The sequence below is a fragment of the Rattus norvegicus genome, chromosome 10 (genome assembly GCF_036323735.1).
Source record: "Rattus norvegicus strain BN/NHsdMcwi chromosome 10, GRCr8, whole genome shotgun sequence".
Taxonomy (NCBI): Eukaryota; Metazoa; Chordata; class Mammalia; order Rodentia; family Muridae; genus Rattus; species Rattus norvegicus.
This window is the reverse complement of record NC_086028.1, coordinates 32,218,086-32,237,694: the sequence shown is the minus strand read 5'-3', so window position 1 is coordinate 32,237,694 and position 19,609 is coordinate 32,218,086. Positions and strand designations below refer to the sequence as shown.

Below are 19,609 nucleotides of genomic sequence, written 5' to 3'. Positions count from 1 at the left end.
TGAGTGAATGACATTGGGTGCTCATCTCTAAGGGAAAACAGGGCTTTGAATCATAACAAGATCTTGGAGAAAAGAAGCAGAGATCGAGAAAATACAGTAATCAGAGATGAAGAGAGTAAACTTGGAGACTACAATCTCATTAATACAAATCAAATCAAGAAAAAAAAACAAAAACAAAACAGACAAAAAAAGGAAAAGCAGGCATGAATACCAGGCAGGAAGAACAATCAGCAACCCACAAAACTTCAGACAGCCCAAGGAGAATGAGCAATAAGAAAAGTCTAATGCACTTTGAAGATGGATGTATCTAATAGACCATTTCGGTAGATGAAATTGTCATAGCTAAACAATAATAGGAAAAGCCTGGGCATTAATGAGAATGGGAAAACAAATAGAAAACACCAAAGACTATGAGGAACTTATGATTAAATTTACCGCTGCTCAAACTCTCTCTCTTGTTCTGTTAACTCTATTGCTTGTTTCTGTTCTATCTGTTAAATAATAACTCCTAATAATAATAACCCAATAACAATGGCGATATTGCTAGGTCTTTATTTTTATATAAAAAAATTGCATGGGAGATGATCTAGTGGGTAGTTAGCCCCCAGTAAAGCTGTTATAAAGTTAATTGTTGCTTTAATGCTTAATTAATTTGAGATGGCAACAAAATTGCCACATTCCTTTAAAAATACATTTTAAAACTAAATAAAATTCTGGAAAATGGTACTGGACAGAAAGGCTCTATGGAAGGAGTGCCTCAAAGTCATGCAGCTCTGTGAAAGTGAAGACAGGAAGATGGTGACCAAGAGAGAAGCAGTGGCAGCAGCACGGGCCTGTGTCACATTTCTGTGTCCAGCCTTGCTTCATGTTTCACAGCATGCTCCCCAGGGTTCAGATGTCACATCCAGTTTGAGGCTTTCTAAAAATAGAAATTCATGAGACACCCTAACATGCCTAAATTAGAAAATCTTTGTGTGAAGCTAAATAATCTGTCTTTAACCCACTATCTCCCAAAAGGATTCTTAGGCTTCCTCAAGCACAGGAACCTCATCCAGTAGGACCTTTATACTGTCTCTCCCCTGTGCCTGTGGGAACAGTTTTGCCTATGGTACTGCCCTAGGCCCTGCTCTGTATTGGTTTCTTTATGGGTAGGACTGTGGAAGGACTTTAAATTTGTGAGTGTAGAGGCTTAAATAAACAGGTTAGGTGATTATTGAAAAAATAAACAAACAAAATACTTGAAACAAAAACTTAGGTTAAAAATGTTACCATGTATTAAGAATGAGAAAGGAAATTAAATCAACTTTTAAAAGGTGATATTTTAATAGCTAGAATAATATTAAAATTCAGCTGCCTTATATCAATATTTTGGGGGGTGTCACACTGCTTTCAGTTATCTTTTTTTTAATTTTTTATTAGATATATTTCTTTACTTACATTTCAAAGGTTATTCTCCTTCCCGGTTTCCTGTCCATAAGCCCCCATTCCCTTCCCTCCTTCTCCCCCACATGGGTATCCCCCCTATATATCCCCCTTATGCCCTTTCCATATTCCCCTGCACTGGGGGTCCAATCTTGGCAGGACCAAGGGCTTCCCCTTCCCCTGGTACCCCAACAAGGCTATTCTCTGCTACATATGCAGTTGGAGCCCTGAGTCAGTCCATGTGTAGTCTTTCGGTAGTGGTTTAGTCCCTAGAAGCTCTGGTTGTTGGCATTGTTGTTTTTATGGGGTTGCAAGCTCCTTCAACTCTTTCAATACTTCCTCTAATTCCCCCCAAGGGGGTCCTATTCTCAGTTCAATGATTTGCTGCTAGCATTGACCTCAGTATTGGACATGCTCTGGATGTGTCTCTCAGGAGAGATCTATATCCGGTCCCTTTCAGCATGCATTTTCTAGTGTCATCAATCTTGTCTAGTTTTGGTGGCTGTATGTATATGTACACACACACACACACACACACACACACACACACACACACACACACACATATATATGGGTCACATGTGTGTCAGGCTCTGAATGGCCATTCCTTGAGTCATTAGTCATTGTTTTAAACTTTGCTTCCATATCCCCTCTTATGAATATTTCCCCCTTTTAAGAAGGAATGGGAGCATCTGCATTTTGGTCATCCTTCTTCTTGAGCTTCCTTTGGTCTGTAGATTGCATCTTGGGTAATTTGAGCTTTTTGGCTAATATCTACTTATCAATGAGTGTATACCAAGTGTGTTTTTCTGTGATTGAGTAACCTCACTCAGGATGATATTTTCTAGTTCATTCCATTTGCCTATGAATTTCATGCAGCCATTGTTTTTGATAGCTGAGTAGTACTCCATTGTGTAGATGTACCACATTTTTTTAATCCATTCCTCTGTTGAAGGGCATCTGGGTTCTTTTCAGCTTCTGGCTATTATAAATAAGGCTGCTATCAACGTAGTGGAGCATGTATCTTTGTGGTATGTTGAACCATCTTTTGGGTATATGTCCAAGAGAGGTATAGCTAGGTCCTCAGGTAGTGCAATGTCCAATTTTCTGAGGAACCTCCAGACTGATTTCCAGAGTGGTTGTACCAGTTTGCAATCCTACCAACAGTAGAGGAGTGTTCCTCTTTCTCCGCATCCTTGCCAGCATCTGCTGTCACCTGAGTTTTTTAATCTTAGACATTCTGACTGGTGTGAGGTGGAATCTCAGGGTTGTTTTGATTTGCAGTTCCCGGAAGACTAAGGATGTTGAACACTTCTTTAGGTGCTTTTTGGCCATTCGATAATCCTCAGCTGAGAATATTTTATTTAGCTCTGTACCCCATTTTTAATAGGCTCTTTGGAGCCTACCTTCTTGAGTTCTTTGTATATTTTGGATATTAGCTGTCTCGCGCCCAATGTTGGTTCCCGGGTTTTGGCACCACTTGTCGCGCGCCCAATGTCCCGCCAGCAAGAACGACTCGCGGCAACAGGATTCTTCTGCGAGCAAGCCTTTACTGTGTTACAGCTCTTCTTAGTGTTACAGCTCTTCTTAGTGTTACAGCTCTTCTCAGTGTTACAGCTCTTCTCAGTGTTACAGCTCTTCTCAGTGTTACAGCTCTTCTTAGTGTTACAGCTCTTCTCAGTGTTACAGCTCTTCTGAACAGGGACTTCGAGCAGCAAAGTCGCTCGACTTTTATACACAACAGTATGCTAATTATCTCTCAGGGATTGGTGGGGCATGGATCACCCCACTACTTGTCCTCCAGGGATTGGCAGAGAATGAATCACCTCATTAGCATATTAACGGTCAACTGACACCTGGTGCATAAACCGCACATGTGCAGTACCGCTGTTCACCACTAGAGGGAGCCCTAGCAAGGGGACAAGCCTGCACATGCGCAGTAAGTAGTTTATATCCAGACAAGGCTGGATGTCGGCGCCATCTTTGTTTCGCCACGCCGCTCTTTACATCTCCCCCTTTTTTGTTTAATAAAATGACTGGTCTAGATCTGGGTGTCACGTCAATCTTGTCATTGCTCCTGTCTTACGTCGTTCTCATCCAAACTCGGCCTTACCCGTCATAGAGTTACCCTATCGCCACCGGGCCCCGTGTCTTGGGTTGGTCCGAGCTCGAGGAAAGTTGCCCATCCCTGGATACAATGACTCCACATGACTGTGACAAAAATGATCTAGGGCGAACTCTTGATCTTTCAAAGAGGCCAGCCATATGTTGGGAGAAGTACCCTTTTTAATGGTGGTCATAGCCTGGTAAACAACCACTTTGTGTCTGGCATGTTCTCTTTTTAAACAGCCAATAAGCCAGAAACCTACTCCGCATCCCAGGAGGACAATAGCTCCCCAGGACAAACATGCCCGCCCACTCCTTAACAAGGGAGAAAGCATTGGTAATCCATGAGGTAAAGTCTTCAACTGTGATGGGGTCCAGCCTAGTGCTGTTGAGGACAGCAATCTGCATCAGCAATTGTCTTGATAGTTGCTCTGCTTTCATGGACCAGTTTCCTTTCAGATAATTCGAGATTTCTTTGTTCTGTTGAAAATTCTGAGAAAAGTTAGCTCGAAAAGGAATAATGCATAAACCTCTAAGGGAGGAAACACAAGACAGCTGTGTCATATGATACAGTGCTTCAATTTGTTCTTGAACTAAATCTATCCTTTGATTGGCTAATAGAAGGCCAGATGCCAAATGGGTATGAAATTCTTCTTGTATCTCTAGCGCCACTGCAGTTCTTTATACAATCTGATTGACAGTCTCAGCCGTCTGTATTTGATTGGTCATAGCGATTTCAGCTGTGGTAGCTGCGGCAGCAGACAGCACAATGGCTGAAATTATGGCTGCCGTAATTCCAAAATCTCTTTTGGCTCTCAGCAAATTAAGAATAGGAAAGCTATCTAGGTTTGCCTCCACTGGGATTGGCACAAAGGAGGGAATCTTAACCATCACTGTGTGTCATTGGTGCCATCCCAGCATTCAGCTAAATAGCAGACTACATCAGAGCTAATACAATTTAAAGCACCACTGCTTACATTAGTGCTTATCAGAAAAAAGGTGATCTAGCACATACTGAAGTACTAGTGGCAGTATTATTTACCAAGAGGTTATTATATTGAATATTGGTCAACCTGGTATCACCTTTTCTGGTAGCTGAAACATTATACAGCACGAAGTTCTCTCCCATCAACCTAGCAAAGGGGGTCAGGGATGTATATAACCCTTGCTCATTGGACAGCACCCATTGAAACCAAGGCCAGAGATTATGCTTGTCAGTCTTATTCTCAAAACAGTAGAATTGCTATGAACTGGCGTGGGTACTGGCCAGGATCTGGCAATAGCCCACAGAGTGAGTGAATTAACCTGTATTACCATTCCCAGTAGTAATAGTAGGGTTCGTAGTCTCATCTTCAGGAAGAGCAGAAGGCAATTTTCAAGTCAAACGCTCAGGTACCCAAATTGGATTTTCTTGATTCTGCGGAAAAACACAAATCGCTCCCCTAGATCTCGAAATCACGGGATCTGGGCCACGCCATTCATCAGTTAAGACATCCTTCCACTTTACTTCTGCATTAGTTATAGGTGTAGTAGTAGCATGGTGATCCGAGGCAGAGCGGCCATGCACATCCAAAATTAAGAAATTTAGAGTAAAAAGAGCTAAAGAAAGTTGTTCTTTTGGTGTTTGGCTGCTGGCAATTCCCTCTTTTTGTGTTTGTATAAGCTCTTTTAAGGTACGACATACCCTTTCCACAATTCCTTGACCTTGGGGATTGTATGGCAATCCTGTAGTATGTTTGACCTGCATTGTCTGGCAAAATGCCTGAAAAGACTTAGCAGTATAGGCAGGCCCGTTGTCTGTCTTGAGACTATCAGGCTTTCCCCCAGGCTGCCCATGCCTCTAAGCAATGGCTAATGGCATTACGAGCCTTTTCACCAGTCATCAGAGTAGCGTGTATAATACCAGAACAGGTATCAACAGAAATATGCATATTTTAAATTTTACCAGTTTTATGTCAACTTTCTGTTATCAATGTTACATTTTTTAAACCATATCCAATAACTTAAAAGCCAATAGTCCATAACCAAGGCATGTAGAGAATATTTATACATTTAAAACCAGTCAGAAAACAAAATTGAAGTGGCTACACATATCTTAGCTACAGGTGCAAGGCTCCAAGGGCCGATTGAAACTGCTTTTTTAAGAGAAGCACCTTGTCACTTGCTAAATCTCCTTGAGACCAGGAATCCAAGTAGGCACACTCAAGTTTATCTTTTTGTTTGATTCTCCTGAATAAATTTTCAGGCGGTCTACCTCTATCAAATCTGATCAGTATGACTCTGTGAGGTTTCCAGAGCCTAATCACATACCTAGCAATAGCCTCAACTTGAGCCACAACAAAAGCTGCACTGACCCCATTTTTTATCTCTGCCTTCTCTCTGTTCCTTTTATCTCCTTTTCTTTTCTTTTTTTCTTTCGAGACCTTTTCTCCCTCTGACATACTTTCTTGTTGCTCTGCAAGGACCCTCTGACCTGTCCTAACGGCTCTAAGGGCTTCCTCACATCGTTTATCCTATAAGCAGGCAGGGACCATTTGCCAAAGAGGTTTTGGTCCGGGCTTAAGCTTGCCGTCTGTGGCTTCTCTATCCCACACAAAGAAAAAAAGAAACAAAATTACCAGCCTTGCCCACAAAGGATCCATAACTTTAGGTTTCTTTACAGTGGCTCTCCACCTAGGCCCATATCTTTCTTCCTCATATAGGGCTGCCTCTTCCTCTAATTCCTCCTCCTCCGACTCTGACAACTCTTGCTCAGAGTCACTGCCAGCCAGTTCTAAGGCTTCTAATTCTTTTAATGGATACAAAGTATCCTCTCCGGATGACTTGTACTTCATCCTCCGGGGCATACCTATTTTTTCCTCCGGTGTTTCTTCCGCCTTTTGTATCTCTTTCACTTTTGTTTTAGTAACCTTTTTCTTTTTGCGCGCTCCTAATTTCTCACTCTGCTCCGTTTCTGACATGCTCTCTTAAATCCAAAAAGGGGCATGCCTCTCGGAAGCCTAATTTCTCACTCTGCTCCGTTTCTGACATGCTCTCTTCCAAAAAGGGGCATGCCTCTCGAAGCTTACCTTTTAATTTACCTTCTTGCAGTTCTGAATCCTCTTCAGCACACTGAAGGGTCCCCTCGGCACCGGCGATGTTGGTTCCCGGGTTTTGGCACCACTTGTCGCGCGCCCAATGTCCCGCCAGCAAGAACGACTCGCGGCAACAGGATTCTTCTGCGAGCAAGCCTTTACTGTGTTACAGCTCTTCTTAGTGTTACAGCTCTTCTTAGTGTTACAGCTCTTCTCAGTGTTACAGCTCTTCTCAGTGTTACAGCTCTTCTTAGTGTTACAGCTCTTCTCAGTGTTACAGCTCTTCTGAGCAGGGACTTCGAGCAGCAAAGTCGCTCGACTTATATACACAACAGTATGCTAATTATCTCTCAGGGATTGGTGGGGCATGGATCACCCCACTACTTGTCCTCCAGGGATTGGCGGAGAATGAATCACCTCATTAGCATATTAACGGTCAACTAACACCTGGTGCATAAACCGCACATGTGCAGTACCGCTGTTCACCACTAGAGGGAGCCCTAGCAAGGGGACAAGCCTGCACATGCGCAGTAAGTCGTTTATATCCAGACAAGGCTGGATGTCAGCGCCATCTTTGTTTCGCCGCGCCGCTCTCTACAATTAGCCCTCTATCAGATGTAGGATTGGTAAAGATCTTTTCACAATCTGTTGGTTGCCTTTTGTCCTAATGACAGTGTCTCTTGCTTTACAAAAGCTTTGCAGTTTTATAAGGTCCCATTTTTCAATTTTTGATCTTAGAATATAAGCCATTGGTGTTTTGTTCAGGAAATTTTCCCTATTGCCCATGTGTTTGAGACTCTTCCCCACTTTTTCTTCTATTAGTTTGAGTGTATCTGGTTTGATGTGGAGGTCCTTGATCCACTTGGACTTAAGCTTTGTACAGGGTGATAAGAATGGATCGATTTGCATTCTTCTACATGCTGACCTACAGTTGAACCAGCACCATTTGTTGAAAATGCTATCTTTCTTCCATTGGATGGTTTTAGCTCCTTTGTCAAAGATCAAGTGACTATAGGTGTGTGGGTTCATTTCTGGGTCTTCAATTCTGTTCCACTGATCTATCTGCCTGTCTCTGAACTCACACCATACAGTTTTTATGACTATTGCTCTGTAATACTGCTTAAAGTCAGGGATGGTGATTCCCTCAGAAGTTCTTTTATTGTTGAGTATAGTTTTCGCTATCCTGGATTTTTTTGTTATTCCAAATGAATTTGCAAATTGCTTTATCTCTATAAAGAATTGAATAGGAATTTTGATGGGGATTGCATTGAATCTGGAGATTGCTTTTGGCAAAATACCCATCTTTATATTAATCCTGCCAATCCATGAGCATGGAAGATCTTTCCATCTTCTGAGATCTTCCTCAATTTCTTTCTTCAGAGATTTGAAGTTCTTGTCATACAGATCTTTCACTTGCTTAGTTAAAGTCACACCAAGATATTTTATGTTATTCAGGACTGTTGTGAAGGGTGTCATTTCCCTAATTTCTTTCTCAGCCTGTTTATCCTTTGAGTAGAGGAAGGCTACTGATTTGTTTGAGTTAATTTTATACCCAGCTACTTTGCCAAAGTTGTTTATCAGGTTAAGTAGTTCTCTGGTGGAACTTTTGGGATCGCTTAAGTACACTATCACATCATCTGCAAATAGTGATATTTTGATTTCTTCCCTTCCAATTTGTATCCCTTTGACCTCCTTTCGCTGTCTGATTGTTCTAGTTAGGACTTTGAGTACTATATTGAATAGATATGGAGAGAGTGGGCAGCCTTGTCTAGTCCCTGATTTTAGTGGGATTGTTCAAGTTTCTCTCCATTTAATTTGATAGTAGCTACTGGTTTGCTGTATATTGCTTTGCTATGTTTAGATATTGGCCTTGAATTCCTGATCTTTCCAGGACTTTTATCATGAAGGGGTATTGAATTTTGTCAAATCCAAAAGCACATCAAAACGATCATCTATCATGATCTAGTAGGCTTCATCCCAGGGATGGTTTAATATATGAAAATCCATCTATGTAATCCACTATATAAACAGTTATCTTTTTATTTGACATCTCTTTACCACTGTAATTTTATGTACAGACAGTACAAAGATAATTGTCTCCCATGACAGTTTTGACAGAAAATTTTAATTATCGATGGTTATCATATGTAACCATACAGTTCTACATAATAATAACATTCATTGTATATAACATATCGGCAGAAGTATTCTAATTAACTCTATATTTTGCATATAAAACAAAAGGTAAGAGGAGTGTAATAATATGTGTTAAAGCGAGTATTTTCCTGAAAATATTGTTTTGGCTAAGTGACCATGAAAACTGACCTGTAGATTTACATTTTTACACATGTGAAAATGGTCTTTTCCTTCTGGTCTACCTCTTCTTTGTTCTCCAGGTATTTGCAGTGCTGCCCAGTATGGGTCCCATTTACCCAGAGTGTGTCCTTTTCATTTCAATGCTATCATGTCCCTGTGTTTAGTGAGTAGGTGTCATGGGTTGACAGTAATGTTCCCAGAACATCTTCCACCAGCAGGAGAGCTATCAATGATGTACCTGCATGGATACTGCAGGCCATGCAAATATATTCTACACCATCCTAGCTGCATGAATTCTTGGTTCAGTTTCCTCTTAATTGAATCTCCAAGGGACCAGCAAGTCCCCGAAAGGCCCAGTGTTAAAGGAAACTGGAGTAGAGAAAGACAGTATCTAATAAACTCCACCGAGAGCTCCTTTACACTCAGCGCCAGAGAACATTTGACTGTGTTCTCACATTCCTGGGCCCTCTTCCAGGTTGTTCAAAAGAAGTCTGTACCCTTGAGGACTTAAAACTTCAATTTCATTCATTGAACAATAATTATTTTTCTAAGAAGGAATCAAAAGACAGATTTGAGATTGTCTCCCCTAATTGTTTTTAGCATTTCAACATATTTACATTGTTAATGAGAGAACATAACATCCTCAGCCCACATGGATTCCCCAACTGGTATGTTGTTGTTGGTATGAGTTGCAGTGCCTTACATTTGCCTGATAAACCTTCCACTATTACCATTCCCAGGAATTTCCTCCTTGTCTTCTTTGCTCTTGATTCATTTTACAAACTTGGAGAGTGAAGAGTTGCAAATATGGTGGGAATGCTAGGCCCACTGACACTGAGAAGTAGCTATTAAGCTAGGGAGCAAAGGATCTGTACTCAAACCTTATGAATTGCCTGGGTTTTGAAATCTTCACAAGTCAATAATGGTGTTGGACAAAATCACTGCTTCTTGAGACCCCAAAGGTTCTTTGGAGAGGTTTCAAGGCACTCCAACTTCTTCATGTTTAACATGATAATTACAAGATTTTATTTGAAAATAGTTATACTATAAAAAGAAGTTTAAGTAGGGAAGCTATGTTTTCAGATGCTTTACAATATTTAGAATGTGCTGGGCAGCTTTTTCCAATAATCTCCCTTGAGCCCCAGGTTCTATTGTTGGAGATCAGTAATGATAAGTGTTGGGTTTCTTTTGGATATTTGGTACTCAGTTGAGGTTGAGTGCTGGCATTACAGACCAATAGAATTCAGGCTTGTCTACCTATATGGTAATAGGGATAAACAATGCTCTTACCAGTTACTGAGTGTAAAAATCTATGATTGTTACTTGATTAAACAGAGTTGTAGGTGCTTTTAAAAATGACACTGCAGATTTTGACGTATACACCCCTAACAGAGAGTTGCTCTTCAATGTAACCATTGCATTCTGTCAATTTATAACATTATAAACGTGTATTAAAAACGTCTTGGGGTTGGAGATTTAGCTCAGTGGTAGAGCACTTGCATAGCAAGCGCAAGGCCCTGGGTTCGGTCCCCAGCTCCGGAAAAAAAACAAAAAACAAAAAACAAAAAACCTTGATATCTCTATTTGTACATCTTTCCAACAAACGATCATTTCATACCTAGACAAACAGTGATGCTCTTAGTTGTGGTGACTCAAAGGAAAGCAGCTACAGGAAGATAGTAGGTACCACAATAAGTTTCTCTACGTTTACCCCAGAGCGTCCTACCAATCAGACTTGCAGGATCATTATGCCAAGATTCTTATGTGACTCATCTCCCTGCTGTGCCAGAAGTCTTGTGGTCAAGTACAAAGGTTAATTTCTCACTCAGGTCTTTCAGAAAACTAGCAGTTGAAAACTGTAGGGCCTTATAGATAAGACTCCAAGACTTTAGGATCATTGTCTTATTTCACAGAATGACCAAATAGAAAATAAAGGTCTCGTCTTCTTCAGGCTTCCAGGAGATTTTTTTTCTCCTACTGATTGATCTTCATGCATAAAAGGGAGAGTGAGGGATGACCAGTTTCTGTCCCTATCCTCTACAATACATCTGTAATGCATAGGAGAGTTATTGGAAGGTGTGTGATAAAATTGAGATCATCTAATAGTGCTGAATTAGTCTTTGGCTCATGATTCCCAGTGCAGTAGAAATTAATACCCAGTAGACTAGAGTGTCCTCACTATTCTTAGCAAAGTTTCAGCAGTCAACCGAAGTTGTGGCTATAAGATTATCTTTAGTTCCACAGGGAGAAGGCAAAATTGTTGCATTTGAGACTTTTTTGTTGTTAACTCTGAAAGTAAATTTCTGGTTAGTTATTTTTATGCTACCCACAGGCAGTGTCAAGGTCAATTTGTTTGCTTAGGCAAATACCACATTGTATACTAGGACTTTGGTGGCCCTCCGAATATCACCTTCAAAACACAGTTGGGAGTCTATGGGTTCCTTTAGAAAATGGCTTGCAGGGCATGCTTTCATTCAAAGATGTGCATGAGTATCTTTACACTCACTGAGAAATAAGGTTGGATCAGATAAAGGGCCTGACATGAATGCCTAGGAGAGCAGATTTTGTCCAGAGGAAACAGACTTAGAGTTGTCAGAAGGTGGGGACATACAGCAGGCAGCCACCCATATCCCTTCATCAGTTGATCTCCCTGCTTTTTCCTTCCCTCTTTCAGAGGTTTTAATGTGAGTGGTTCTCTGTACCTGCTTCCTTTCAGATGCCTCAGGAACAGTACTCACACCACAGGAGCACCATGCCCAGCTCTGAGGGGCCACACATATACAAAGTGGGGATTTACGGCTGGAGGAAAAGATGCCTGTATTTCTTTGTCCTACTCCTCATGATTTTAATACTGGTGAACTTGGCCATGACCATCTGGATTCTCAAGGTCATGAACTTCACAATTGTAAGTAAAACCCTGTAGATGTGTTAGCTCTCACTGGAGGAAAAGGAAGCAAGGAGCCAGAGAGCAAAGGAATGTGGGAAAGTGCTGCCCTGTTACCTGGCATTTGAATATGAATACCAGCTTCTGTCTAATATCAGTTCTTCTGAGGCAAGAATCCAAATGTAGAGTCCTCCCTGTCATTTAAGGTATCTTATAGGCCTTCACTCCGTCATCATAATGTTTCTGCATCCTATAGTCTTTAACCGCCTTGAGCAAGTAAATCAGAGAGAAATAAAGGATAAAGTGAAATTTGTTTTCAGGAATTTTAGTAGCAATCATGAATCATTTCACCAGGCAGGAGCTGAAATGTATGATTACAGCTGAGCTTCAAGAATCATTTAAGAGTGTTAGTAGTCAAATTACACCTGCTTGTAATTTGTCAGTGAACCGCACTGTGGTTCACTGACAATCTCCAGTTTGGGGAGGGAAATCGTTTCTGCTTTTTCATGGGTAAAGTGGAAATGAGAGGAAACGAGCTGCATCTCTTTGCTTTGTTAGTTTTTTTAGAGATGTGCATTTTTACACAACTCTTGCTTCTGGTGCTCAGGGTGTTATTTAGAGCTGTCATTGACTTGTTGGAATTCAAGTGGCGAGAACACTGTTGCAGATATAACATGTGTGTACTCAGAACTCTTTTTCATTTAGTGATTTGAGTCTGTAGAATCAATATAATTAACTTATAATGAGGAGGTCACAGATGCTAATCTGCTGCCCAGGGAATACATTTTCTCATTCTGATGTCAAAAGTTAATGGAGAGGCAATAAAACAACTACTTCTTGAGAAAGAAATAGTGTCATAACAAAGTGAACGGTGAGGTTTTCCTGTGAAAATCCCAAATGGGAACATGGATATTTGGGGAGTTTTGAATCACAAAATGCATTTTTTTCTTGGCTTGCTCAGGCTGTGTTTGTTGGTTGGTATGGCTTTTCCTTCTGTCTTTCCAACCTGAGAGTAATATATCCTGACAGTTTTCCACTGTCTTTATGTATCTCATGTCATATTTACCTCTCCAAAGGACAAAAGCTTGCATGTGTTTCCTCAACAAGCTGAGATGTTTATGCATAATTTCTGTGTGCCTTCATCCATTACTCATGGTAGAGCCCACTGGTACTTGGGTGAAATTTGGTGTCCATAAACCAAGTTCAAGATAATGACTTCAGGGTTAAGAATGGATCGTTCTTTGATTCCCAGAGTTAAAGTCCAGAAACATATAACCGAAAGTAGACCTAATGTTTCATAACTTTGTCTTGAAAATGTTTCAGTTACTTTATAGAATATAGACTAGCTTTCCTTATTCCAACATCAACTTTGGAACATAGCATTGGTCAATTTTCACGTGGATGCTTTGGGTCCCAGGTCAACATTCTACAATGATAGAACACATTATGATGAATTCGTGGATGGCATTCAATACACACAATTTGGATGGTGGTGTTCTTTATGAACACACAAGTTTCAGAGAAATATTTCAATAAAGAAAAGGGTACAACCAGATTTTATTTAGTCCTTGCAAGTGAAGATGGGATGAAAATGGAGAAAATTAATAGCAATTTCTGTGGGAGAAGCGGTCTTCACCCCATGAGGTTTTAAGTCCAGGTAATTGCAACTGGCATTTATTGATGTGACTATGCCAGTGTTCTTTTTTTTTTTTTTTTTTTTTTTTTTTTTTATTAACTTGAGTATTTCTTATATACATTTCGAGTGTTATTCCCTTTCCCGGTTTCCGGGCAAACATTCCCCTCCCCCCTCCACTTCCTTATGGGTGTTCCCCTCCCAACCCTCCCCCCATTGCCGCCCTCCCCCCATAGACTAGTTCACTGGGGGTTCAGTCTTAGCAGGACCCAGTATGCCAGTGTTCTTAAACTTAACATTTAAAAATATATGAATCAAAACAGTGTCTACACTTCAGAATTAAACATGAGGAAGCAAGAACTTAGGCATAGCATAGAGAACAGTAACTTGGACATTTAAAGGGTAGGCTTCATGAAACTTGACTATTGGTTGATATGTCAGGGTCGGGGTAAAAAGACACTTTGGAAGAATTTCCATTTATGGATTTAGCTCAGTGGTAGAGTGCTTGCCTAGCAATTCAAGGCCCCAGGTTTGGTCCTCAGCTCCAGGAAAAAACAAAAACAAAAACAACAAAAACTTCAATATTAAGCAAATACGACTTGTGTAGTCAGCTTCATCTGACAAGATTCAAAGAAATAGATGCAAATATATAGAGAACATCACTTACCATGGGCAGACGTGAACTTGGAGAGCAGCGAGACATTAAGTTAAAAAATAATCTCTATGAAATCAACTACTTCCTGTAGTTAACTAAATTGAGTGCCAGACTTCAGAGTCCTTAAAGCTTTACCATACCAAGTACTTATTGTAGTGAGAATAATGCCATTATTAGTCATAATTGGTACTTTATAGTAGTAATGCATTTGAGCAAATAGAACTCAAGTATTAGAAAATTGGTCTGGCCCTGCAAGCTAAAAGCATATTTTATTCATCAGTCACAGCACAAAACATAGTCTCTTAGAATTATAATTTCATGACACAAATAATAATTTAGTTACAATGAAGATCTTGCAAAATTGGAACAAGGTGTTAATCAATATTCTACTGGAGAGTAGGAGTTGGGAGAGCAAAGGGAATCAATGAGGTGGCAGAACGTCGTTTTATGCAGGGCTTTTAAACATATTATCAATCGAAAAGAGTGGTTGTTTTATGTGCTTGGATTGTTCAAAAATTGGGGATTTAAAAAAGTTTATATTATAATCAACTCCCCATAATACAGGAAACTAATCTAGGTTAGTGTCATTTTTGAGGACTTGGAAATTTATACAATATTGCAGACTATGTTTGTTTGCTTTGGTGTCAAAGTTGTGTTTCACTCCATCCCTAAGGATACAAAGTCTAGGAAAGGGCTGTTGCTATAACAACATGGATTTACAAATGAGCTTTCTTTATTTTGAAGTAAATCTAAAGATAAATACTTTTGCTTTCCCCTACTTGTGGCAAAATACTACAGTGCCCATGACAGGTCAAGAAAGTCTGGCTAAAATTCAGTTTCCTCTACATTGGAAAGTATATGATTTTCCAATATTAATATATCCAGAAATTAGCCTCTCTTCATTGAGCACACTATGATATGTAAGAAAACTAATACTTCTAGTATCTGTTCTCTGTTCCTAACACTTAAAATTTTTGGTAAATTTCCAAAATAATTGTATAAATATAATAGTAATCCTTTGGGGGGAGGAGAGAGAGAGAGAGAGAGAGAGAGAGAGAGAGAGAGAGAGAGAGAGAGAGAGAGACCGTGCTTAAGAGAAGTTAAGTGACTGAGCGAAAGATTATAAGCTAGTGAGTCTAAAAGTGAGTTCAGCTTCCATGTCCAACATCAGATGCTGACACAAGGGAAGGGTCAAGGCTGACAACAGAATGTCACAAGCGGCTCCACACAATAGTGTAGTTGTTGAAGTTTCAGGCTGTGGAGACATTCTAATTATAGTTCATGCTTCTACTAATGACCATGTGACCTTTCAGAAATTCCACCACATCTCAGCACTGCCATTTCCCAGAGGTTACAGCAGGACACCCCACACAGAATTGCTGTGACTATTAGAAGAGATAATGGAGGTGGTATTTAGGATATAGCCTGACAGATACACTTTATATACAGGTTTCATTTCTTCATCATTTATGTTGCTACTATTGTCATTGGCAAATAGAACCTCATAACCCACAACCAATCCATGTTAGACTATCTTTTTTTTTTTTTTTCAACTTGACGCAAGTTAGGGTCATGTGGGAAAAGGGAACTTGAACTGAGAAAATGCCCGAAAATACTGAATTGGCCCATAGGCAAGCCTATAGGGGTTTTTTTCTTGATTCATGACTGATATGGGAAGTCCAGTCCACCCATATGGATAGCGGGTGGTCCTGGATTGTATAGCAAAGCAGGATGAACAAGCTCCTAAGAAAAAACCAGTAAGCAGTGTTCCTGTCATGACTTCTATCACTGGTGGACTGTGAGGTGAAGGTATAAGTTAAAACAAAACAAAACAAATAAACAAAACCACAAATAACAACCAGGCTGCCTTTCCTCGATGCCTTTTTTAATAATGGTATTTATTGCAGAAATAGACAGAGAATAGACTAGAGAATAGACTATTACAAATGGGAAAGAGAGAGAGACAGAGAGACAGAGAGAGAGAGACAGAGAGACAGAGAGAGAGAGAGAGAGAGAGAGAGAGAGAGAGAGAGAGAGATGGCACACTAGTGATTTGAACCCAAACAAATTGACTGCAGCTCCTGACGTGCTGCAGAAAGCCCCATCCTGAATTTCAGGGATTGATGACTGATTAGGACTTAATATGACCTTTCTTTTTGGAACTCAGGTTGGTGCTAAGAGGTCTTCCAAGGTAGACTTCTACTTGGACTTTTCAATTTTGTATTGTGTTCTTTGCCTTGGTAAGTGAAGTGTCACCTTATAGAAGACTCTTGATTCAGCCAACATCCTTTACAAGCCAATTCCTAAGATGATAGCCTTGAAGACCTTCCAAATAGTACAGTATTGACCATCTATTTTACACTGTCACTGAGCGTAGTGCTTATTAAGTAGCACCACTGGAAAACTGTAGGAGTCCTGGATAGACAGCATGATCTCTTGGCCCAGTAAATATAAAGCCAGATGAAAAGGAGAGCATGGGAGTCTCTTGGACATACACCCTCATTTACAGATGGTAGAATTGGGGTGGGTCATGAAGCCTTCTGACCTGACTCCAGCCTTTCATTTGCCCTGGGATTTTCGCTGGCACAAAGATAATATTCACCTTTTAGCCTCATCCCAGTGGCTTATATAGAGCTAGCTTTTGGGGTATGTTCAATAATTATAAATTTCCCTCTTGTTCATGCCCAGAAAGAGCACCACAGCTAAATACCTGGTCATATGATTTTACTATATGGCTCCCCTGAGTGTCTCTTCATTGACCATAAATACAGACTGGGGATCATAGGTTTGTATGATCATGAAACGTACATCTATTTAATAAAAATGTATATAGAATTTTCGTATACTTTTCTGGTAATATTCATAAAAATACTAAGAGGCAGGTACCCATATTATCCAAGTATAATGGATGAAAATGTGAAGTTTTGAAGTATAGTCACTAGGCCAAGGTCACACAGTCTGGTGAACAACAATGCTAGGGTGGGCTTGCAGAGAGTCTGGCTCAGAGGACAATCTTATTCAGTACACAATGCTGACTGTTTTCCAAGGGCTATTTTTCATGAAGACAAATTGAATTTGTTCAGTGTGATGTCTCAAACATGATTTATTTACCCTAAAGTAAGATCAAGATCCACCGAGGGTCAGAGAAAGGCATTCTAATACTTGTAAATTGGACACATTGTAAAACAGGGAGCACCAGGGAGAATGGCCAGTGTCTTCCATAACTCAGGACAGAGACACCTCATCTGTTTTGGGAAGGCTCACACAACTGTGACCTAGTCAAACTAACTCAAGCAGAGGGGAATGAGGATACACATTAGCAGGGAAGAGAAGGGGATCTATCTCCTGGGGATGCAAGATGTCAGTGAGAAGTCTTCTCTCACTGGGACCTTGGCTTCTTTAGATATTCTCCTTTCCTAAGCCAAAGCCATCAGACTTGCCTTGGGGAAGAATGTAAGGCATGATTTTCTCCACTTTTCTTATGCTGCTGGTAAGTTCTATGTCTGCCCACATTTTCTGTATGCTGGTGACTTTAATTTACATCTACTTTGAAATTCCCCCCTTAGAGAAGCTATCCCCCTTTAGTGCCCACATCTCCCTACTAAAGTCACTCATATATATACATACATACATACATACATACATACATACATACATACATACATTTGTACATATTTGTGTGTGTGTGTGTGTGTGTGTGTGTGTGTGTGTGTGTGTGTGTGTGTGTGTGTGTGTGTGTTATACTGTTCAGGTAAGCTTTGCATGTCCAAATAAGTTTCGCTTGCATGCTCATAGAATGCATGCCTTAGGTGCTGGGACATAGAAAGCCAAAGTCACCTACTTGTAGAGACCTGAGCAGCATCAGATGGATACTCTTACCCTTATCAATCTCATATATGAAAATCTCATCTACACGTGCTCGTCTATCCGTGGGTGGGGTGTGTGCACATGTGCGATGCCCAATTCTTTTTAGTTTTCGCATCCTTTCTCTGAAGTCTTCTCAAATTGAACCTGCATTCCCTCCTTTGTGTTTGGCTTAACCTGCTATTGAACAGCAGAGGACCTACACACTGCCTTTGTTTTCTGGACTGTTTTTCCTATTAGGAGGTGAGCTCCTGGAAGATAGTCACTTGCCCTCTCTATCCCTGACCCACAGCTCTGAGCATGCATGTTGCTTAGCACATACATGACAGAGTATACTTACAGGATAAAATGAATCGAGCAATGTTATGAATAGACAGCCACTTTAAATTGAAATGTATAAAGATGGGTTAATAGAGCTTTATATGGCTTTTAAAATGAAGTATTGGTTGATTTATTAAGGTAGACAGATCATAAATGAAATGAGTGCTTGGATTTCATTATGAAGAGGTATTTTTAATGTAGGTACTCCCTCCCCTGTGTCAACTACCTGCTACATTTTAATTATACAAGGAAAACAACAATGGAGTGTGAACTATATTTAAAGTGGGAGCTGCTTTCTAGTTAATAGACAGATTTGCTAAGCAAATGGAAAGAAGTGGTGTTATTGAGTTTTATATTTCACTTAACATTGTTCATGTATTGAGTGTGTGACTAGCGTCCACCTGACTGTGTGTTCTAGCATCACTTGGAGAAGTAGTAAGTCTTCCCGGGCTGAGGGCACCATCCACTCATCTCTGGTACCTTCACACTTTGCTCCCTTTTTTATTTTTTATTTTAAACATATCTATCTGAAAAGTTGCCAAAGATGTTAGCATTTTAAGCACTATGAAAATTTGAATACAGAAAAGCAAAAACAAACCCACCCCTCCTACTTAATTCCTAAATATGACTCATTAATGTCGCCTATAACTTGAATGTCCTTGAAGCATTGGCAAGAACGTAGGGAGTGCCCTACATTAAAAATGCATCTGCAGAGTGGGTGCTGCACCTTGACTTGGAGGCAGAGTAGAGCTGCTTCTAGAGGTATGGCTGCCATTGAACTGTCCTTGAAAGCAGGAGAGCAGGAGAGGTGACCCTGGCTCCTGTTAGCGGACACACTGAGTGACCCAGCTGGAGCAGTGCTGGAAAGGTTGCCCAATATCTGTCTACACTCTTGTTTGACACAGTCCTCCCACTGGACTTATACCTTACCAATTCAGGTAGACGAGCTGGCCAGTGAGTCCTATGGCTCCTCTTATCTGAACTGTGTGCTGGCATGGCTCGTTTTTGCACTGAATCCTAGACTTTCAGGTGTTTGTGCTTGTACTACAGCAATCTCCCCAGTACCCTAATATGGTCCTACATTTTAGTAGCTCATAACTTATTAATGAAGCATGTGACATAATCATAATACCTCCCAAAATGGAACTTACTTTTAAATTAATTAATTTATTTACTTTACATCCCCTCCCAATCCTTACCCTCTCACATCCCACCCCACCTCATTCACTTTTCCCTTTCTTTTCAGAAAAGGGGAGGCCTCCCATAGTGGATAATCAATCAACCTTGCCATTTCAAGTTACAGTAAGGCTATTGAGGCTAGAAGAGACAGCCCA

The 19,609-nt window shown here is 40.4% G+C and overlaps 1 protein-coding gene and 1 long non-coding RNA gene across 9 annotated transcripts in view; one reads left to right on the top strand and one right to left on the bottom strand.

Annotated features, from left to right (window-relative positions):
• Positions 1-19,609, top strand: part of Sgcd (sarcoglycan, delta) — a 981,842-nt gene that overhangs the window by 591,860 nt on the left and 370,373 nt on the right. For 7 of the 8 annotated variants that reach the window (XM_039086545.2, XM_039086546.2, XM_039086547.2 and 4 more), the window contains one exon: positions 11,635-11,823. The exons of the other annotated variant lie outside the window; for it this stretch is intronic. In XM_039086545.2, coding sequence (XP_038942473.1) covers positions 11,635-11,823 — 189 coding nt within the window. Of the gene's footprint in view, positions 1-11,634; positions 11,824-19,609 lie in introns of those variants that run through there. 8 annotated transcript variants of the gene reach the window in all.
• LOC134480686 (uncharacterized) lies at positions 1,934-7,179 on the bottom strand. Its single transcript, XR_010055339.1, has 2 exons — positions 4,843-7,179; positions 1,934-4,008 (listed from the first exon to the last, which is right to left on the bottom strand). It is a non-coding gene; the product is annotated as an uncharacterized LOC134480686 (long non-coding RNA).